Raw genomic sequence first — 22,432 nt, forward strand, 5'->3', positions numbered from 1 at the left:
TGCACCTTAACAATCATTTAATCAGCATTCTGATGGGCTTAGGGCCTGGGGAGCAAACTAGATCTTTGTTCTGAGTTCTCCATAGTTAAAGTGCAGTTAAGATCAAAAGCCATTTCAAAGCTGATGATTTCCAAGTTCAAGGGTCTTAGATCATCTGGGACCAGATGAGGAACCAGAGGCCCAGCAAAGGCCTTGCCCATTTCTAGGCTGACTCTGTGCTAGACTCTGTGCTAGGCTCTGCAGGGCACAAAGTCTCCCCGAAAGGCCAGCAGGTTGGTCAACAGATTATTTCACAGTATGTGGAACAGAAAGCAAAGAGCAGAGAAGAGTGCTGGTAGGGTTGGGGGAGACCAACGAACAGATACTGGAGTTGGGGGTCCTGGGCAGAGGAAAAAGATACCAGCCAGGAGCACTGAGAGCTTTCAGGTGGTCTGCCTCCTTCAAGGGCCAGTCTCAATCAGATAAGGGCTTGGCCTGCGCTATTGGACACACCTGGGCTGAATGACACTGGTTGACCCTGTAACAAGCAATGGCCAAGAACCGCTCACGGGCAAACCAAGGACTGACATATAAGCACCTACCGCAAGAGCCGAGGGTGACACACACGCAGTGCCTGGCCTAACGTCACTGCCTTACAAACACTCCTTAAACACTGGCTGTTTTTCCCTTTGGCTGCCCCTAGTGTGATGAACTCTAGGGCTATGGGCTTTGGGGTTGTGTCCGAGGGGTGACCTCTACCCGACTCTAGGAGACCTTGAGAACAGAATGGTCACATTCAGACCGAAGTCCTTACCAGTTGGGGGGCGGGCAGTAAATCCCCGGACCAACTGGGCCTCAGTTTCCTCTCCGAGCAAGGGGAACAATCAACCCGCCGGCGGGAGATCCCGGTGGAGGGAACAGACTAACAAACGTTAGGATCTGCATGACTTCTCCTCCTCATAACGGCCCCCACCCCCCAGCGTGGGGCACACAGTAGGCGCTCCGGAAACGCTCTCCGAAAGGAGGAACGGGCCACTTCCTGCCCCCCAAGCGGACCGTCCCGACCTAGAGGACAGGCTGGAGGGTCCCCAGCGCTCCTCTCCGGAGGCCATGCGGCATTCCTGCGGGCGGGGGTGGGCACAGGAAGAAGGTGCCCTCCCGGCCCCGCCCCCTCCGGGCGCGGTGGGCGGGGCCGAGCCCCCAGCCGCCGCGGGACCGCCCCGCGGGGGGTGGGCGTAGCGCACCGCGCTCCGCACAAAGTTTGTTTTCTCCCTCCGGGCGGGTGGGGGAGGGTGAGCGGAGCGCCGAGGGGAGGAGAGGGGATCTGACGTCAAGCCGCGAGGTGCTTTCCAGCCGCGAGCTGTCAGGCCCGAGTGTCAGGCCCGGCAGGTACGCGGCGCGCTCCCCCAGCGCCCCCCGCCCCCTGCCGGGACGCCCGGGACCAAGCCCGAGGCCGCGTGGACGGAAAAGCCGCTGGGGGAAAGTCAGTGCGGGGCGCCGGAGTTGGGGGGGGGCCGGATGGGGGCGGGGGGGCGCGCGGACAACTTGGAAAGTTTCTTTCTCTCGGCCGGGCGGGGGAGGGGGCGTCGTCCTAGCGCGTGCGATTGTGGGTGTGTGAGCCCGGGTGTGTTTGTGAGTCCCGACTGCGGTGTGCTGGTGGGGGCCTGTCGGGGTACGGGGGGGCGCGCGGTTCTCGCGCCATACCCCCCCGTCCCGGAGGAAGTTCGCTCGGGGCCCCTTGGTGGTGGGGGGGACCCAGCTCCCGAGGATCCCACCCCGGGAGAGGGCCGCCCCAGCCCCGGGGCCGGGGTTGAGCGCGCGGGGGGCGGGTTTGTTTGGTTTCAAAAGTGCACGTTGCTAACCGCCGGTCGCCCCCCCCCCGCCCCCCGCCGCGGCCGAGCCGGGGAGGGGCCCCCCGAGAGTGACAGCTGCGGGTGGGGGCAGCGGGAAGGTCTCGGAGCTGGGGGGGCCGGGGAGCCCGCGCGAGTTCCCTTTTCCTTTGGAACAAAGGAAAGTCTGTCTCTGAGGCATCTGTCACTCCCGGGCGGGCCAAGGGAGCGGGGCGCGTGGGGCCGGCGACCCGAAGAAAGTTTGTGCGCGCCGGGTCCTTCGGGCAGGCCGAGTCGGAGCCGAGCCTCCCTCGGCGTGGGGGAAGCGCGCCGTCTCCGGGGCAGGGGGCGGCCAACATGGAGTCTGGGCGCAGGGCTGGTGGGGGGGGGCGGTGCGGAGGTGGGAGCCCAGCCCCCTCCCCTCCCCCTCCGGGCCGAGTTCGGAGCACAAAGCCGAGCGCGCAGGCTCGGCCGGCCCCGCGCCCCGAAGAGTCAGCCAGCGCCGAGCGGCGGGGGAAGGGGGGTGGGAACCAAACTTTTTCCTGCCCCGGGACAGACACGTGAGTTTTCTTTCTTCCCGAGCCCCCGCCCCACGGGGGTGGCGGACCCGCCGGGGAGCCGAAGCGCCGAGTGTGACGCAGGGTGGCGGGGCGGGGGGGAGGCGAGGGGTGCCGGCTCCCCGAGCGCAGGCCGATTCCCCCGCCGCCCCGGGAGCCATGTGCTCCGACTCGGGTCTGGGCCGCGGGGGAGGCTGCGCGCTTTGTGTGAACTGCTGGGAACGCCGCGCGAGGGCTCGGCCCGGGGGAGTGTCGGCCGAGCTGCAGGGAGTTGTCAGAAAGTCGGTGCGGGAGTGCTTGCAGGTCCGGCGTCGTGGAGTGGTGTCCCGGTTGTTGTGTTCAGAGGGTGCTGCAGCAGGCCAGTGAGGGTAAGAACTGATCACTAGTGTGATGCCGTCGGGAGTTTTCCCAGTCTGAGAGTTCGTGGGTGGGTGAGTCGTTTGGAGTTCTTGGGTGGGCGTATATCCAGGAACTGGTTACGTGGTACCAGTTGTTCGTGCTGAAGGTGGGATTTGTAAACTGTGTGCCTGCTGGATTTGTCGGTGGAAATCGTGGCGGTTCCAGGGGCCGAGCGATGGGTTGGTGCCAGTTATTGGAGTGCTGTTAAGAGTTGCCTGGTGTGAGGCTGGGTGGGAGTGTGGGGTGTGTATGTGGCGAACGTCCCGGCTTGGGGTTTGTGAACGGTGTCTGCTGTATTTGTCGATGTATATCATGGCTGGGGCGCAGACACTGCGGTGGGGAAGTCTGTGCAGGGTCATCTCCGCAGGCCACCCACTGGAACCCTGCAGACTGGGATTTGACTGGCAGCCAGGGTGGAATTTGTGCAGATCACCTCGGGTAAACTCCCAGCCTGCCAGGGCTGCATCCTTGCCTGAGCTCAGGTCCCGACTGCCCTGGCCAGCTAAACCTCAGAAACCTGACCTCAGAAAGCAGCCTGCTGTTGGTGCTCTCTGCGGAGTGCCATCTCTCACCAGTGCCTGTCTCACCTCCAGGTGGCCTGGCTGGGAGAGTAGACCCTTCCCTCGAAAGCCTGGCCTAGCCAGCCCAGATATCTGGGCTCCAGCCCAAGTCGAGGAAACAAAACCTGGGAGATGCCAGAGTCTGCTGGCCCAGACTGCGAGGGAGCTGTTAAAAGGCTGAGGAGGGAGGAGCCTTGAGATTCTGGCATCAGCTTGTCCTGGAACTTTTGGTTTTAAAAATGTAAATCTCTTCTTGCCTTTGCGAAGGAGAACTTTGGAGGGGTGGGGGGGTGATGAGCAACTGAGTTGGGAGCGTCTAGGGAAACACCTTCCTTCGGATTGACAGATGACTAGGAAGCTCAAGCCCAGAGAGGGAAGGTTGCTTGCCCCAGGTCACACAGCCAAGCTGGAGGAACCAGAGCCCAGCCTTTGCTCATTTTTCTGGATTTTTGAGGCACTGATTTCTGGGACCAGACCAAGGGCTAAATGACAAAGGAGAATGTCAGAGAGAAAACCAGTAGGAATAATTCATCATTTCTGCAGGGTATACAATAGGTACCCAGTAAATGTTGCATGGAATGCTATAGGAGTGTGGAGATTGATAGAGTTTCCAGACTCCACACTGGGTCTTAGGAGACCTGGGAAGCAAGAAGGCATGGGGGCAGGGCAAGCTATCAGGGTCCAAACCGTGCTTCCATACCATATCCTGGAGGTCAGATTTTTTTTTTCCCCCATAACCACTTTATTGAGGTATAATTCACATACCATACAGCTTGCACTTTTATTTTTTTGGTTGCACTAGGTCTTCATTGCTGCACACAGGCTTTCTCTAGCTGCCCTGGATGGTGGGGGGTGCTCCTCTTTGTTGTGATGCGAGGGCCTCTGATTGTGGTGCCTTCTCTTGTTGGGGAGCATGGGCTTAGTAGTTGTGCACAAGTTTAGTTACTAACTCTTCGACATGTGGGATCTTCCCTGACCAGGGATCACACTTGTTTCCCCTGCATTAGCAAGCGGATTCTTATCCACACTATACCACCAGGGAAGTCCCCAGCTTACACATTTAAAGAAATAAATCAATGATTGTATTATCTGGAAAAGAAACTTCGTACCCTTTAGCGCACTCTCCTATCCCCTTGCAGCCCATTCTGAACATTTCGTAAAAATGGAATCATACAGTATGTGTTTTTTGTGACTGGGTTCTTTTACTTAGCATGATATTTGCAGTTTCATGCATACTGTAGCCTGTATCAAGACTTCCTTTTTACAGCCGACTAATATTCTGCTGTATTACAGGTAGACCACATTTCATTTATCCATACATCTGTTGGAGGACACTTGGGTTGCTTCCACCTTTGACAATTATGAATAATGTTACTATTAATGAATAATGTTGTACAAGGTTTTGTGTAGACATGGGTTTTCACTTATCTTCATAACCAGCTACTTTAGGCATGAAATTATTGGGTCCCATGGTAACTGTTTAACAGCCATAGTATCTTGGATGACTTTCTGAATCTCTCTGGGCCTTCGTTTTTCTTATCTATAAAACGATGATGATATTAATGTCTCCCTCGCAAGGGCATGTGTGAGGACTGAATGAGATAACAAATGTGAAGTGCTCAGTGCAGAGCACAGAAAATAGGCTTCGGTGGTAGCTGTCATTGCTGTCTGGTTCTGTTTATCAACGATCTGCCGTTTGTTCCCATCGTTTTCTCTGGCCTGATGAACCAGAGGCATTTAAGGCTCTTCCTCTACCTTGCCCAGGCTTTGGTGTGGCCTGAGACTGAGTTTCGATTACCCCATTTCTGGCATCCCAGGCTCTAATGGTGTGCTAAGAAAAGGGTCACAGGCAGCGCATGGTAATATTGTCCCCATTCCCTTTGTCACCTGTTTCAGACTTGTCTGGGGTCTCGCCTTGCCCCTAGACACCATGTCTGACAGTGACCTGGGCGAGGAGGAAGGCCTCCTCTCCCTGGCAGGCAAAAGGAAGCGCAGAGGGAACCTGCCCAAGGAGTCAGTGAAGATCCTCCGGGACTGGCTGTACCTGCACCGCTACAACGCCTACCCCTCAGAGCAGGAGAAGCTGAGCCTTTCTGGACAGACCAACCTGTCGGTGCTACAGGTAAGCAGGGGGTCGCAGGAGACTCAGGTTCTGGTCCCATCCCAGGCCTGTCACTGACTCAGCTGTGTGGCCTTGGGCTGGTCACCTCCCCTCCCTGGGCCTCAGTTTCTTCTTGGGTCAGATGAGAATAGCCAGCCTCTCTGCCTCACGGGAAGACAACTGCCTGAAGACTTCACAGCTAGATTTCAGATTCTGGAATGTTCTGAAGAGGCAGGGAATTGTCATTAATGTCTGGGTGTCATCATTAATGCAGGAGACCAAGAGAAGGTGAAAAGGCGGTGAGTGTCTGGGCTTCGGGACTGGGGCTTTGATGGCGGTTTGGTTTCCAGGGGCAGCTGGTGATCTGCAGATTGGTTGAAAAGGAGTTGGAATCACAGTGAAGGAAAGAGCAGAAGGGAGAGGTTCTGGGGTCAAAACCCCATTCTGCCATGCAGGAGTTTTGAACCACGCTTTGATTTCCCGTTTGTAAAGTGGGGTTAGACTGCCTGGCTGAACTGTTGTGAGGAAGAGATTCAGAACTGGCTGCAGAAGTGCTCTGTAAACCACAAACATGAAGATGCTCAAGGGAGCCTGATATCCACTGTGGCTCAGGGAGGGGATTAGCTACTCTGGATTGTCCCTGTTGCTGACCTGCAGGTGTGCTTGTTGTCTTCCTGATGCTGAGGTTAGACGCCGGCCCAGAGCCGGCCCCCAGCCGAGCAAAGGCCCGCCTCCATGCCCGCGCCTCCCCTGCCGCGCCTGTTCTTTCCTGGCCCGCTGCTCCAGCCCGCGGCCCTACCTCTCTTTCCCTTACCCGGCTCCGAACCTCCCACATCTTCCAGCTGTTTTCCCTCTTATACAAAGCCTCTGGGTGAGTATTCAGCCCTCTGAATTCCTGTCACCTGACTTTATACCCGCTGGGCAGTGGTTAATCGAAGTCGGTCTGTGAGAAAGGCTCTAGAGTTACAGACCCTGACTCAGATCCCATCTTCTCCACAAGAGGAAGCCTGGACCTTGGCCAAGTCGCTGCCTCCTCTCTGAGCTTTGTGTTTCCTCTTCTGAGAAAGGGAGACATTGGGAGCACTGTGGTAGTGGGTCAGGGCGCGAGACCGAGAAGAATTCAAGGCTTACTGGAAGGTGTTTGCAAGGGCGGTGCTTCTGCTCTCCCTCTAACCCTTTCCTGGATCACAGGTCTTGCCCAGCAGTCCCGAGACCCTCTGTACCGACAAGCGCTATATGCTGGGCAGAGCTGGGGCCCCGGAGGGGATCCAGACACAGGCCTACCCTGGGCAGTATTTAGTCTGGGATGGGACAGCTGGGGAAGACCTGGTTACTGATGTTTGGGAGAAGTGATCACCGCTGGGACAGATGGCAGCAGAGACAAGGGCAGGGCTTCTGAGCAGGCCTGCAGCCTCAGAAGGCCTCCCAGAAGAGGTGGACTTTAACTCACAGAACAGCACAGGCCAAAGACAGGCGCCTAAGAGCCAGGATTACCTAGGAAGCCTCCTGCCAGTCTTCCGCCCGAAGCCTCGTTCCTCCTATCTCTCGGGCCCTTGAACTGCAGCCTCCAGGCCATCTCCCTTGGTTTCTTTTCGGCCTCTCTTGAGCCTGGCTTCCTCTGGCGAGGCATTTTCTCATGAACTCCCAGCCTAGGGTGGAGGCCACTGCTGTGTATTCTGGTATGCCTCTACCTGTGCTGCTAAACCACCTGTCACACTTGATTGAAATTGCTTCTTATCAGGGACACTTTCTCAAGCCTGAATAACGTATTGGCTTCTCTTAAGAAAATATTTTTCATGGATTTGCCTACCTCACAGTGTTGACTTGAATAATTTTTATCACATTCTTTAAGCATGTACAAACATAAAACTGGGTTTTAAAGAAAAAAAGCTTCTTGCTTTTGCTCTTATACACAACTGTAAAATAACCAGTTTTCCAAGGTACAGAAATGTAAAATGAATGAGGTTCCATCCAACTGCACTAATATCAAATGATGGATGCTGTGTTGCTGGCTGCACAAGGATGAGTAGGAAGACACAGGCACTGCCTGGCTCCAGAGTTGAGCAAACCTGGGTGGCCAGAGGCCACGGCGCTGCTACTTGTGACCAAAATGGAAACATAGGACCAAACCGTTCTTGTGCAGAACTCGTGGGCCCCTCGGATGCCACACTCCCAGATCCCTGCGTTACAGAAGTGTAGGTCTGGGACACGGATTAGCTGCTGCAGACTGGAGGCTTGCGGAAGGGCCGGCTGGATCTCGGCATCCCCTGGTGGGAGGGGTTTTGGAGGTGGCCACCCTGCACTAGAGTCAGGCTGAGAGTTAAGGAGCAGTCTGGACCGTGCGGCGTTCTTTTTTTTTTTTTTTAATGTTTATTTGTTTGACTGCATCAGGTCTTGGTTGTAGCACGAGTACTCACTCAGTCTTTGTGGCACTTGGGCTTCGTTGCCTCACAGCATGTGGGATCTTAGTTACCCCGATCAGGGATCGAACCTGCATCCCCTGCACTGCAAGGCAGACTTCCAATCTCTGGGCTACCAGGAAAGTCCCCCAATTGGTGTTCTTGATGAAAACTGTACTGTGAATCCCAAGCAGTGCCAGCCGTACACCCCTTGAAGGTCTCACTGGCACCCCAGATTTCCTGGCGGATACCACGGAATTTCTCCAAGCTGGATCCTTCTTTCTCTAAGGAGTTTCCCTCTATAGCCCTTTCTCAGCTCGTTTGGTCTCACCAGTTCCTGTACATTTGCTGCTGTTGTTCAGCTGCTCAATCACGTCTGTCTCTTTGCCGCCCCACGGACTGTAGCCCACCAGGCTCCTCTGTCCATGGAATTTCCCAGGTCAGGATACCGGAGTGGATTGCCATCTCCTTCTCCAGGGGCTCTTCCTGACCCGGGAATTGAACTGGCGTCTCCTGCACTGGCAAATGGAATCTTAACCACCGAAGCCACCAGGGAAGCCAGGATTTCAGGAATATGGCTTCTCTCCTACCCTGATTCAACCTGGACCGCCTGTCACTTCTCTACTTAAAACCCTTCAGTGGCTGCTGTACCAGTCTGCATAGCAGGCCTCATCCCTGGCCTCCCATGTTCCTGTCACCCTGATAGATACCCAGACCCCTTTGCTCCCACCCCTGACCAAGGAGACTCCTGACTCCTAGAGGAGCTCTGTGCTTCCACAGCACCGGGACTGATCAGCATTTGGAATTGACTGATGGCCTTTTTAAAAAAAATTAATTGGTTCATCTGGCCGTGACTGGTCTTGGTTGCTCCATGCGGGATCTAGTTCCCTGACCAGGGATTGAACCCAGGCCCCCTGCATTGGGAGTTCGGAGTCTTAGTCACTGGTGCCGTGCTTAGTCACTCAGTCCTGTCCTCCTCTGTCCATGGGGATTCTCCAGGCAAGAATACTGCAGTGGGTTGCCATTCCCTTCTCCAGGGGATCTTCCCAACCCAGAAATTGAACCCAGGTCTCCACATTGCAGGCGGATTCTTTACCCTCTGAGCCACCAGGAAAGCTCTGAATGATTTTTAGAACGCTAAACTCCAGAAGCCTAGTCTTATTTATCATACGTCCTAAGTGTTAGCTTAATGCCAGGTATCTGGTAGGCGCTCAGTAAATAATTCTTGAAGTGACAAAGTGAAGATTAAACTGCTGGAAATGTCAACAGTGAGGACTTCCAGAAGTACGGAAATGCAGTGGCTCCTCAACCTGGAAAAGTTGGTGTAAGCCAGTCCCTGGAGGAATCTCTTTTTCCTGTATTTAATTTTTTAAATTTCCATTATTTATTAAGAACATTTGCAAATAACCACAAAAGTAAGAGAATATTGTAATACACCTCTGGCATCCATCACCTGGCTCCAGCCAGCATCAACTTTTTGCCAAGCTTGATCACGCTCTCCCTGGGGACCTCCCTTTTGATTGTTTCCTTTAACTGGCCCAGGAGCAATCTCATTAGCAAGTCAATGAGTCATTTAACTAACTGGTTTGCTGGTACTTGCCCCCAGGCTAGACAGTTGCTCGAAGGTAAAAGCAAAAAGTCATTTGTGAAGGATTTTCACAGGTTCACAGGTCCCACCGTATTGCTGTGTCAACTGTTCTAAGGGGCTGCCTGTTGGGGAGGGAAGGTAAGCGTGGCTGGGCGGGGGAGGGGGGCCCCCCATTTCCCTCTACCGTGTGGAGTCTTGATGGGGGTGTGCCCTGTGCTGGACCTGATGCTGTGTCCTGGAAACACCACAGTAGGCACTGCCCGCCCCACCTCCCCGCCCTGTCCCCCCAGGGGGAGGGAAGGCCTTATTCAAAGGACTAAGGATTCAGTGTAGTTAATTACCAGTGTGGTGTCAGCTGAACTGCCCTGGTAGGGCAAGGCTTCTCTCAGGAAGCTGGATCTGCCTGGAGTCCTGACAGACTTGAAGGATGCGGGAGGTGGGGTCAGCAGTCCCTCTGGTGCTTGTCCTGGGCCAGAGAGGAGCTGAAGCTGTAGTGACCTGCTTCGTGGCCAGGGGGTGGCCTGGCCCTGCCCTGGCATGCATAGGCATGACCCTATGAACTGCAGCCTGCCAGCGTCCTCAGTCTATGGGATTTCCCAGGCAAGAATACTGGAGTGGGTTGCCATGCCCTCCTCCAGGGGATCTTCCCGACCCAGGGATCAAACCTGTGTTTCCTTCATCTCTTGCATTGGCAGGCGAATTCTTTTATTACCACTGAGCCTTTACCATTTGAAGATGCTCTCTTTACTCCCAACAGGCTCCAAAGCCAGGCTCCCTGCTTCTTCCTGCAGGTAATCACTGTCTCCCCACCTTCAGGCTTTTCATCTGTGTGGGTTTTTTTGTTTTCTGAACTTTTGTGTAAAGCTTTTTAGCTTAAATACGGGGTTTGGCCCACTAGGACAAGTTAAACCAGTGGGCTAAACCATTGTTTCTTAAGCTTGGGTGGCAAAATTCTGGAAAGCTTGCTTAAAAATACACATTCCTGATTCCACCCTCCCCTATCCACCATCTGTAAAGTAGAATATATAGTTTTTAAAAATCACGCTTGAGGTGATCTAACACAGCCAGCTGCCTTTAGGAGCACCCAGATAGGAGTGGTCACAGCTCAGGTGGAGGGATCGGATGTTTGGGAAAGGCCTTTCTGCGCCCTCATTCTTTCCCCTCTTATTGCTTCTGTTTTTCACAGTTGAAAAGACTTCCTAAAGTTAAAGCACTCCTGGGAGGTCCAGTGGTTAAGACTCTGTGCTGCCAATGCAGGAGACCTGGGTTTGATCCCTGGTTGGGAAACTTAAGATCCCACATGGTGCGGGACACAGCCAAAAAAATAAAAAGCACTCACGTGCCTTCAAAAGACCTGCTCTGATCCTCATGGCCTTCATCAGCTCCCTAGTGCTCCTCCCGCTCCCATTTGCCACAGCGATTCCTTTTGTGTCCTTCATCTGGGCCACTGATTGGAAAAAAACTACTGACAGGGCAGCAGCCTTTCTGGCCCTGCTTTATGGTGGGGACAGTCTTCAGGCACCCAGCCTGTGTGTTGGCATGTCAATCATAGAATTCACCTTGGCATTCTCCTACCCACTCCTCAAGGACCTTGAGCTGGGGCAGGTCACGTGCTTTTTTTTTTTCCCTGATCTAAGCTTGGGTTGAGCAGCCAGAGGGAGCTGCAGAAAATCACACAGCCCGTTATCACGGCTGGCATGGTGGTACACTCAGGCCTTGGGCCCTTCCCCCGCCTCCCTCAGCTGTGCATTTCTATCGGATGAGAAGACAAAACAGACAGTAAGGAGGCTGCCAAGTTCTCCGCAGGCCAGGGTGAGCTTGGGGAGGGGGGTGTTCTTAGGCTGTTCAATTCTCAGAATTAGAAGCCAAAATGGGAGGTGCGGCTAGAGGCTAGGTGTCCACGCATCTGCTGGTAAAGCCAGGCTCCCCTCCACATGACTGCACTCAAAACAGACACTGGTCCCTTGCTCCTCTCAACCTTGGTCACATTTCTGCTACATCCTGGGATAAGGGGAAGAGGTGCAGTGCCCTCCTGGGGCACAGGTAGATGGGGAGGCAGGTGGAGACAGAGATGGAAGCCTCTGAGCAAGGAGGAAGGGCCTTGGGCTGACTGTCTTCAGTTTTTCACCTGGTTGTTGCCTGGAACCAGGCTATTTGGACCACATCCCAGCCTTTGCACTTGTTACTGAATCTCTCTGATCAGGGCTGTGTTTCTTCAACAGCCTGAATAAAATGGAGCTCATCACAGAAGCTGTCTCATAAACTTGTTTAGTCACTAAGTCATTTCCTGTGACTTCATGGACTGTAGCCCCACCAGGCTCCTCTGTCTGTGGGATTTCTCAGGCAAGAATACTGGAATGGGTTGCTTTTTCCTTCTTCAAGAGATCTTCCCAACCCGGGGATTGAACCTATGTCTACTGCATTGCTAGCAGTTTCTTTACCACTGAGTCCCCGGGTAGAAGATTAAATGAGTTAGTTCAATGGGAGATGTTCAGAACAGCAGTGCAGTCATATAGAGGGGAGCCTGGCTTTACCAGCAGATGTGTGGGCACCTAGCCTCTAGCTGCACCTCCCATTTTGGCCTCTAATTCTGAGAAACAAACAGCCTAAGAACACCCCCCTCCCCAAGCTCACCCTGGCCTGCGGAGAACTTGGCAGCCTCCTTACTGTTTGTTTTGTCTTGTTCAAAAAGTGTCTGCTTTTAGGATTACGATGATGACTTTCAGCTCTCCGTTTTGTTCCTCTATTCAGTAAGGTATACCATATGAGAATGAGAAGAACGGAGAGCCCCTAAAGCCAAAAGACCTGGACTTGGACCCCAGCTCTGTACTTGGAGGCGGTATGACTTGGGGCAGGTTCTTTCATCTCTGAGTTCCAGGTCCCTCTAGTACTTTGGGGATGCTGCTTACTACCGTCCAGGCTTGCTTGCAGATTAAACATATCACAAGTGAGATGGTTGGCATGGTACCTCATATCAAAGTCCTTACTTCCTTCGTCTTCTTAGCCTGTTCAGTCTTACTTCCCCCTCAGGGCTCTCCTGCCACTGCAGCCAAGACTGGAGTGAGCAGCTCGGCCCCTGTCAGCTGATGGCTGTTGTGTGTGTGCTTGCTTGTACTGAGAGGACCAGAGAGGTAAGGCGGAGTAAATGAGAACCGCAGAAGCAAGGTCCTTCTAGGCTGGAATGGAGAGGGAGAGAAGCCATGAGGAGGCTTTGGCTCTGCCTTGCCCAGGAGCGTTCCCAGCCTGACAGGATCTGGAGTCCAGTGCCGTCCTTGGGTCACCTGTACAGCAAGTGTGGCTGCTGGGCAAGCAGCCGTGCCAACTCCAGGCACCAGCTCTGGACATAGGTGGCTATGCCTTTGACTGAATAGTGGTACTCAAGGCCTTGCCAAGATATGAGCCGAGAAAGGCGATAGGGGTAGAAACTGGTACAGGAGCCCTGAGGAGCCTGGGCCTTTGGTCCATTCACCTGTAAGAGGAACGTTAGACATTTTTGCAACCCACACAGTTCCCAGCATCTCAGCACAAGGCAGGTGTGTGTGTGTGGGGGGGGGGGGGTCCTATCTTTTCCTCCCCCTACAGCAGCTGCTACATGCTCTGTAAGTTATCTGTTGATAAACTAGGAGGAGAGAAAAGACAGGACCAGGAGAAGACTTACATTGAAGAAAGTAAGGAAAACGGTTAGACCGTTCAGGTAGGACCTAAATCAAATCCCTTAACAATTATACAGTGGAAGTGACAAATAGATTCAAGGGATAAGATCTGATGGAGTGCCTGAAGAACTATGGACAGAGGTTCATGGCATCGTACAGGAGGCAGTGATCAAGGCCATCCCGAAGAAAAAGAAATGCAAAAAGGCAAATGGTTGCCTGAGGAGGCCTTGCAAAAGGCTGAGAAAAGAAGTTAAAGGCAAAGGAGAAAAGGAAAGATGTTACCCATTTGAATGTAGAGTTCCAAAGAATAACAAGGAGAAATAAGAAAGCCTTCCTCAATGATCAGTGCAAAGAAACAGAGGAAAACAATAGAATGGGAAAGACTAGGGATCTCTTAAAGAAAATTAGAGATACCAAGGGAACATTTCATGCAAAGATGAGTACAATAAAGGACAGAAATGGTATGGACCTAACAGAAGCAAAAGATATTACGAAGAGGTAGCAAGAATACACAGAAGAACTATACAAAAAAGACCTTAATGATCCAGATAACCATGATGGTATGATCACTCACCTAGAGCCAGACATCCTGGAATGCAAAGTCAGGTGGGCCTTAGGAAGCATCACTGTGAACAAAGCTAGTGAAGGTGATGGAATTCCAGTTGAGCTATTTCATATCCTAAAAGATGACGCTGTTAGAGTGCTGTACTCAACATGCCAGCAAATTTGGAAAATTCAGCACTGGCCACAGGAGTGAAAAAAGTCAGTTTTCATTCCAATCCCAAAGAAGGGCAATGCCAAAGAACGCTCAAACTACCGCACAATTGCACTCGTCTCAGACACTAGCAAAGTAATGCTCAAAAGTCTCCAAGCCAGGCTTCAATAATACGTGAACCGTGAACTTCCAGATGTTCAAGCTGAATTTAGAAAAGGCAGAGGAACCAGAGATCAAATTGCCAACATCTGCTGGATCATAGAAAAAGCAAGAGAATTCCAGAAAAACATCTACTATTGCCTTACTGATTATGCCAAATCCTTTGACTGTGTAGATCACAACAAACTGTGGAAAATTCTCAAAGAGATGGGAATAGCAAACCACCTTACCTGCCTCCTGAGAAATCAGTATGCTGGTCAAGAAGCAACAGTGAGAACTGGACATGGAACAACAGACTGGTTCCAAATTGAGGAAGGAGTACGTCAAGGCTGTATATTGTTACCCTGCTTATTTAACTTATATGCAGAGTACATCATGAGAAATGCCGGGCTGGAGGAAGCACAAACTGGGATCAGGATTGCCGGGAGAAATATCAATAACCTGAGATATGCAGATGATACCACCCTTACGGCAGAAAGTGAAGAGGAACTAAAGAGTCTCTTGATGAAAGTGAAAGAGGAGAGTGAAAAAGTGGACTTAAAACTCAACATTCAAAACTAAGATCATGGCATCCAGTCCCATCACTTCATGGCAAATAGATGGGGAAACAATGGAAACAGTGATAGACTTTATATTCTTGGGCTCCAAAATCACTGCAGATGGTGACTGCAGCCATGAAATTAAGACGCTCGCTCCTTGGAAGAAAAGCTGTGACCAACCTAGACAACATATTAAAAAGCCAGAGACGTTACTTTGCCAGCAAAGGTCTGTCTAGTCAAAGCTATGGTTTTTCCAGTAGTCATGTATGGATATGAGAGTTGGACTATAAAGAAAGCTGAGCGCCAAAGAATTGATGCTTTTGAACTATGGTGTTGGAGGAGACTTGAGAATCCCTTGAACTGTAAGGAGATCCAACCACTCCATCCTAAAGGAAATCAGTCCTGAATATTCATTGGAAGGACTGATGCAGAAGCTGAAACTCCAGTACTTTGGCCACCTGATGTGAAAAGCTGACTCATTTGAAAAGACCCTGATGCTGGGAAAGATTGAGGGCAGGAGAAGAGGACGACAGAGGATGAGATGGTTGGCTGGAATCACCTATTCAATGCACATGAGTTTGAGTAAGCTCTGGGAGTTGGTGATACAGGGAAGCCGGGTGTGCTGCAGTCCATGAGTCACGAAGAGTCAGACACGACTGAGCGACCGAACTGAACTGAGAAGACCCGACAGTGGAAACCAGGTCAGGCCGCTGACAGTTTCGGCCGCTTTGGTGGTTGACCATGGTGCTCTGGCCTCGTGGGGTTGGCCCTGCCTGCTGCTGTCTGTTCCGTACACCAAACCCTTTCCTGCCTCTCAGGGCCTTGACATTTGTTGTTCCCTCTGTCTGAAACATTCTTCTCCCAGCTTTCTGTATGGCTGGCTCTTTCTAAGCCATCAGGTTTCAGCCTTCCCATACCCTCTATCTACAGAAGCCTCTCTTATCTTTATATACTACCTTTTTACTCCTCTCTGCTTGCTTCCTGGCGCTTCTGGGCAGCAATTGTGATGTTTGTTCACTGCCAGTCTCCACAACCAGATGGACTTCAAGCTCCAGGGGACAGAGTGTGTGTCTATTTAATTCACAGAAGCATCCCCAGCACCAGGAACTGGCCTGGCACACTGTAAGCACTCCGTAAATACTGAGTGAGCAAGAAGTCCTGAAAGGGAGGGCAACAGGAAGGTGAGAAGTTCTAACTTGACCATACCAATGAATAAAATAAGCTGGGCTTTGAGATTCTGATATCCTGAGAGGAAGATGCCAGAGAGTAGGGGTGGTTGTTCCTCCAGATCCAAAGGGCCAGGCTTGAGGAGCCCTGGCTGGAAGTGGACTCCTGCCTAACTTCTTCAGGCTCAGCTTTATGTATGTTCTTGAGTAGAATAGGAGTTGGCAAACACATAGGGCTGATAAAACCGTTAGCAGAAAATTGTGTAGATGTATGGACCATCTCACACGCTAGTAAAGTAATGCTCAAAATTCTCCAAGCCAGGCTTCAGCAACACGTGAACCATGAACTTCCACATGTTCAAGCTGGTTTTAGAAAAGGCAGAGGAACCAGAGATCAAATTGCCAACATCCGTTGGATCATCGAAAAGGCCAGAGAGTTCCAGAAAAACATCCATTTCTGCTTTATTGACTATGCCAAAGCCTTTGACTGTGTGGATCACAATAAACTGGAAAATTCTGAAAGAGATGGGAATACCAGAGCACCTGACCTGCCTCTTGAGAAACCTATATGCAGGTCAGGAAGCAACAGTTAGAACTGGGCATGGAACAACAGACTGGTTCCAAATCAGGAAAGAAGTAAGTCAAGGCTGTATATTGTCACCCTGCTTATTTAACATATGCAGAGTACATCATGGGAAACGCTGGGCTGGAAGAAGCACAAGCTGGAATCAAGATTGCCAGGAGAAATATCAATAATCTCAGATATGCAGATGACACCACCCTTATGGCAGAAAGTGAAGAGGAGCTAAAGAGCCTCTTGATGAGAGTGAAAAGGCTGGCTTAAAGCTCAACATTCAGAAAACGAAGATCATGGCATCCGGTCCAAACACTTCATGGCAAATAGATGGGGAAACAGTGGAAACAGTGGCAGACTTTGTTTTTGGGGGCTCTAAAATCACTGCAGATGGTGATTGCAGCCATGAAATTAAAAGACGCCTACTCCTTGGAAGAAAAGTTATGACCAACCTAGATAGCATATTCAAAAGCAGAGACATTACTTTGCCAACAAAGGTCCGTCTAGTCAAGGCTGTGGTTTTTCCAGTAGTCATGTATGGATGTGAGAGTTGGACTGTGAAGAAGGCTGAGTGCTGAAGAATTGATGCTTTTGAACTGTGGTGTTGGAGAAGACTCTTGAGAGTCCCTTGGACTGCAAGGAGATCCAACCAGTCCATTCTGAGGGAGATCAGCCCTGGGATTTCTTTGGAAGGAATGATGCTAAAGCTGAAACTCCAGTACTTTGGCCACCTCATGCGAAGAGTTGACTCATTGGAAAAGACTCTGATGCTGGGAGGGATTGAGGGCAGGAGAAGGGGATGACAGAGGATGAGATGGCTGGATGGCATCATGGACTCGATGGACGTGAGTCTGAGTGAATTCCGGGAGATGGTGATGGACAGGGAGGCCTGGGGTGCTGCGATTCATGGGGTCGCAAAGAGTCGGACACGACTGAGCAACTGAACTGAACTGAACTGATGGCCCATAGGGTTGCCAAGAGTAGGATATGGTTGAAGTGATCTAGCATGCACGCACGCACGCACGCACAGTGCTTAAATGGCTACTGCTGATGAACCCTTCTCAACGAAAACGCCTAGAAACATGCCTAGATGTGTGGGTGTGGACCACGTTACAGCCATGCTTCATCACCAGCAGGCTCCCACAGTCTGTTTCTTTCCAGTACTTTCGTGTTAGCAGGAAAGCGATTTGGCCTCTTTCCTCCGGCAGTAGCTCCTCCAGTGGAGGGCAAGAGGGAGCAGGACATGGAAAAAATGATAAGGGGTTGTATTTGCCTATTTAAGGAAAAACAGATTTATGAGCTTATACCAGCTGTGCAGCTAAGAAACTGTTTGCTAGTCTAATCCATAGCTTTTAAAATAATGCCCAGGTGAGCTGTTACAGGATTGATCATGTTACTCCAGGCTGTTAGGAGTAAATGAGAGGAAAGGGGATATGAGAGGCTGGTGGTGTAGATGCCAGCAGTCATGCCATAATTAGGTGCCTTCTCTTCTTGGGTGTACAGAAACTGTTCACACTTCCTAAACAATTATCTGCCCCCACGGTGTCATTCATTCAAGTATAAAAAAATGGCCCTACAGCAGCTGTGGTCTTCCCTGGTGGCTCAGATGGTAATGAATCTGTATGCAATACAGGAGACCCAGGTTTGATCCCTGGGTCAGGAAGATCCCCTGGAGGAGGGAATGGCTGCCCACTCCAGTATTCTTCCCTGGAGAATTTCATGGACAGAGAAGCCTGGCGGGCTACAGTTTGTGGGGTTGCAGAGTCAGATATGATGGACCAGCTAACACACTGCAGCAGCTGTAGGAGAAGAGATGTGTTTTGAAGCCATGTCCTCTGTCCAGCTCAATTTAGAGCAGCCAAGACTTGTAAGAGTAGGCCGTCTCCAGGTAGAGAAGTGGACGTTCCAGAAAGAACGAATGTGATGTGCTGAAAAGCATGGAGACTTTTTTTTTTTTACTTATTTAAGCGCAGGGCCTCAACAAAGGCTGGTGAGCAATTTCACACTAAGAATTATACAAGGGCTGGAAAGATAAGCCACGAACAGGGGAGGGGTTTAATACCCAGGCCCAGGAGTCTGGACCTGATCCTATGGGTGGTAGGAGACAAATGGCAGTTTTCTCGAACAAGAATAATAGTGTTGCATTTTACTTTACTTTTTAAAAAATTTTATAGTTTAGGTGCATTTGGTCTTAGTTGCAGTACAGAGGCCATCTTTGTTGTGGCAGGTGGGCTCCAAAGTGTGTGGACTCTGTAGTTTGAGGCACATGGACTCTAGTTGAGGCACAGGCTCAGTAGTCATGGTACATGGGCTTAGTTGCCCTGCAGCATGTGGGATCTTAGTTCCCCGACCAGGGACTGAACCCACGTACCCTGCATTGAAAGGCGAGTTCTTAACCACTGAACCACCAGGGAAGTTCTGGGATATTGCATTTTAGAAAGTGAGTGACAACCAGTGGCGAGGCTGAACTGGAAAGCTGTGAAGCTGGGGACCATGAAAAAGAGTCCAGACAGATACAGGACTGGGTGCTGGACATGTCCTGGCTTTGCGGCATACCACTTCACAGTGAGAAACGTCATGCCTTATGCACAGGCCCAAGAGGATTGATCTAAATCAGCTCGACAGGAATGGGGTCGAGGTTCATGCTAGCTGCTCCAGCAGCACGTAGGGAAAAGGACTTACGTATGTTGGTCAAATGCTCATTCACCTAGAACCACTGACCCTGGTTTTGCTTGGAAACAATAACTTTTCTTCTACCTGAGAGTCCCAAAGTATCTCTGTGGCTCTTTCCCTGGCCTACAACAAGACTGTTCTAGAACCTCGGGAGTGAATGAATCACCCTTGGTCCTATCCCCCCTTCCCTCATACATCCATATCCAACTGGGCACCAGTTTCCCAAATAGATCAGACATTTGCCATGTTTTTGTCATCTCTCTTAGCCTAACTTGAACTACTAAAACCTTTCGCTCTGCTTCCACTCTTCTCTACATCACAAGTCACTTCTTTGCTTAAAACCCTTCTGCGGCTCCCCATGACCCTTAGTATAAAGAATCAAATCCCCACCCTCAGAGGTAAGTAACCTCTGGTTTCCACTCTGAGCTCCATCCAGGCAGGATGGAGCCTTTTCTGAGCTGACCTCGCTGAGCTTCTCAGAGGCACTTTGCTGCCACCCAGTCTTTGCAGAGGTAATTGCTCCCGATTGGATGCTCTTCTGGCCTCCCACCTGACCTGCTGCTTACCCTTCACATCTCAGTTTGCGAGCCTTGTCCTCGGAGCACTCCCATGAGTCCTCACAGACTTGGCTGGGTCTTCCCGTTATTGCCTCCAGCAGCACTGCCATACTGTCCCTTCATTGGCTGGATCATGGTTGCATTATATTTTCATTTATATGATTTCTTTTTTAACTCTCCCCAACAAACATCTGTCTGAGGGCTGCAGTTGTACCTGAATTGTTTGCTGTGTTCCTGGGGCCTGGAATGGGGGCTTTGTGGTTGGTTTTGATTGAGGAATCTGATCCCAGTTTCTCATTCTCGTTCCAGATCTGTAACTGGTTCATCAACGCCCGGCGGCGGCTCCTCCCAGACATGCTTCGGAAGGATGGCAAAGACCCCAACCAGTACACCATTTCCCGCCGCGGGGGCAAGGCCTCCGATGTGGCCCTCCCCCGGGGCGGCAGCCCCTCCGTGCTGGCTGTGTCTGTACCGGCCCCCACCAACGTGCTGTCCTTGTCCATGTGTTCCATGCCGCTCCACTCGGGCCAGGGAGATAAGCCAGGAGCCGCCTTCCCACAAGGGGAGCTGGAGCCCCCCAAGCCCCTAGTGACCCCTGGTAGCACGCTCACTCTGCTGACCAGGGCCGAAGCTGGAAGCCCCACGGGCGGACTCTTCAACACACCCCCGCCCACACCCCCGGAGCAGGACAAGGAGGACTTCAGCGGCTTCCAGCTGCTGGTGGAGGTGGCGCTCCAGAGGGCTGCAGAGATGGAGCTCCAGAAGCAGCAGAACCCGTCACCTGCCTTGCTGCGCACTCCCATTGCCTTAGTCCCTGAAAACCCCAAGTAGGCATCTGCCAGCAGGGGTGCTCAAGGTTCGAGCCCGCTGTCCTGGGTTTCCATTCTCGTTCCCCTTCCCACAGAGGGTTTTCTTTGGATCACTGCCAAACATCAGGATCATCTCCTCTGTCCAGAGGTCTTCAGCAGGAAGACACCAGCTGGTGTCACTGCGCTGTGACGGGACCTCTCTGCTGACTCTGCCGTTTCTCTAGGCCTGCTCGGTGACGAGACCAAGACATGGGAGACAGGCGTGGTGCTGCTGCTGCTGCTGCTGCTTCAGAGAATCCCCAGGACGCCTTTGTTCCAGCCTGCTTTCCTGGGCTGGGCACGGGAAACCGGCCTCGTTCAGACCTGTGCTGGGTCCAAGTTGCCCCTGGCAGGGCCTCTTTTTGTTAAGCCAAGTGTGGACATTCCAGGTTCATAAGTGTGAACAGAAGAAAAGAGGTACTGATCAGATGTAACAGAACCGAGTCCAGTTGGATGTTTAGGTTTTCGCCAAACTTTATGTTTATTTTTCCCTCTTTGCTGTGGTCTGCATGAACAGGCGTAGTTAAACCCGGTGTGGGGAATGAGAGTGCATTGCCTGATGAGCTGGGACTAGTTCACCACTGCAACTGGGGATTGTTTTACAAGGAAGGAGTATTTTCATTTGGGGGACCATCTAAATCTCTGCAAATTTCCAAATGGTTGTTTTGTTGTTGGTTTGGTCCCCGCCTCCCCCTCACAAAAAAAATAGCAGAAACACTTTCATGGGCTTCAGCTTTTCTGCGTCATGCACAGAAGGGGATCAAGCCACACCAGAGGGGGTCTAGCAGAGAATCCGACCAAACCTTCTACGTGCAGAGCAGAGAAGGAGGATGAAAACAGAGGTGTTTTTGGTTTTGTTTTTGGTTTGTTTTTGTTTGTACTGTATGGTGGGGGGGTGGGGGAGGTAAGCTAGACTGAGGCAGTGGGGTGGTTTGTTTTTTTATTTCCCTCTTTAATCTTTTCTCCTTCTTTATCCTTGAAAGCTTCACCCCATGGCCTGAGTTTTGAATTCCTTCTAGGAACTTGGCTTAGTGGGGCTGTAATGTCAAAAAGTTCCCTGTAGCTCCTGCTTGGAGAGAAGTGAGCCATCTACTGGTCAGGAAGCCCTTAAGTGGGCAGCTTTTCCCATGATGGTGGCCGGAGACTGTTCCCGGAGGAAACATGGGATGGTGCCCCCTGCTGCCTGCGGACCTGCCTTGGGAGAGGCTGGGGCTAGAAGCCAGTTATGAAGCCTGGTCTCTGTGAGTGTCTCTTTGTTGCACCTTTCTTTAAATCGGAGCTGCAGAAGCCCCTGCCCTGAACGTCACAGTGAGAAAGATCAGTTAAGTCTTCTTCTCCTTCCTTCTTCTCCTTCCCCACCCCCCCTTTTTTTTTTTTTGGCTGTTTCGTTGCTGATAGCATTCAACAGCAATATACCCCCATCTTCTAGTATATCCTAAGAAACACTAATCCTAGGTTATTAGCTGAAATATTTTTGTTATGAGTAACATTGTTAGTGGGCCAAAAGTCAGGTCAGGATACTCAGCCTGTCGTTTCCTGAAGTTGCCAGGTTGTGCACAGGAGCACAGTTCCTGGGTGTTGGCTGACTGGGGTGGGCCTGGCCAGGAGAAAGGCAGCATGTGTTCTATCCTTCTGGGATGGTTTCCTGAAGACTTCAGGGAGGCTCCCCAACTTCTGAGTGGCTTGGCCCACCCATCTGTAGGAATGGGGATTGGTTATTTAAGAGAGGGAGCTCTTTCTCTGTTTGCAGGCGAGTCTTCTAGGCTCTCTCTTCCGCCTCCTCTCCTCTCTGGGCCCTCTCCTTGCATGTTCCAGGGGGATCAGGGACCCTCACCCTCCTGAGGCCCCGCTGGGGAAGAATGAACATGGCAGCTTCAGGGTTAGTGGAGGCTGCTGCTTGCCTGGCCTCTGCCACCCCACCCCGTGTCTGTGAGCCCAGGTCTGGCGTGACTGTTGCTAAACTTATAGCAAGGAACTCTGGAAGTGTATTGGGCTGGGGGTGGGGGCACTTTCCCTTCCCACAGTGCACTGAGCAATAGAGGGCAGTAAGGGGTGAGGGAGCCGTGCTGCTGAATTCTGGTTGGCATTCCCCCCTTGTACACGATGGGGAGGCTGGGGGTGGGGCAGGCTCTGCTT

General features: G+C 51.8%; 1 protein-coding gene across 3 annotated transcripts; it reads left to right on the forward strand.

The window, feature by feature from the left end:
- Positions 1,235–21,704, forward strand: TGIF2 (TGFB induced factor homeobox 2). Of its 3 annotated transcripts, none has more exons than XM_018057816.1 (3): positions 1,235–1,368; positions 5,221–5,446; positions 19,758–21,704. In XM_018057816.1, exons 2-3 carry the CDS (start codon positions 5,255–5,257, stop codon positions 20,277–20,279), a joined length of 714 nt encoding a protein of 237 aa, XP_017913305.1. In that variant the 5' UTR covers positions 1,235–1,368; positions 5,221–5,254; the 3' UTR covers positions 20,280–21,704. The 3 variants fall into 3 exon arrangements, with proteins under 3 accessions (XP_017913305.1, XP_017913304.1, XP_017913303.1); XM_018057815.1 differs by having other exon boundaries at positions 1,236–1,462; XM_018057814.1 differs by lacking the exon at positions 1,235–1,368 and adding an exon at positions 1,924–2,368.

The sequence above is a fragment of the Capra hircus genome, chromosome 13 (genome assembly GCF_001704415.2).
Source record: "Capra hircus breed San Clemente chromosome 13, ASM170441v1, whole genome shotgun sequence".
Taxonomy (NCBI): domain Eukaryota; kingdom Metazoa; phylum Chordata; class Mammalia; order Artiodactyla; family Bovidae; genus Capra; species Capra hircus.

What these genes read in the sequence shown, in the direction of transcription:
- TGIF2 (XM_018057814.1), top strand. Translation starts at nt 2,166, where the DNA reads ATGGAGTCTGGGCGCAGGGCTGGTGGGGGGGGGCGGTGCGGAGGTGGG. An exon ending in TCCTGCCCCGGGACAGACAC is followed by an intron (nt 2,369 to 5,220) that starts GTGAGTTTTCTT and finishes CACCTGTTTCAG; the next exon opens with ACTTGTCTGGGGTCTCGCCT. An exon ending in CCAACCTGTCGGTGCTACAG is followed by an intron (nt 5,447 to 19,757) that starts GTAAGCAGGGGG and finishes TTCTCGTTCCAG; the next exon opens with ATCTGTAACTGGTTCATCAA.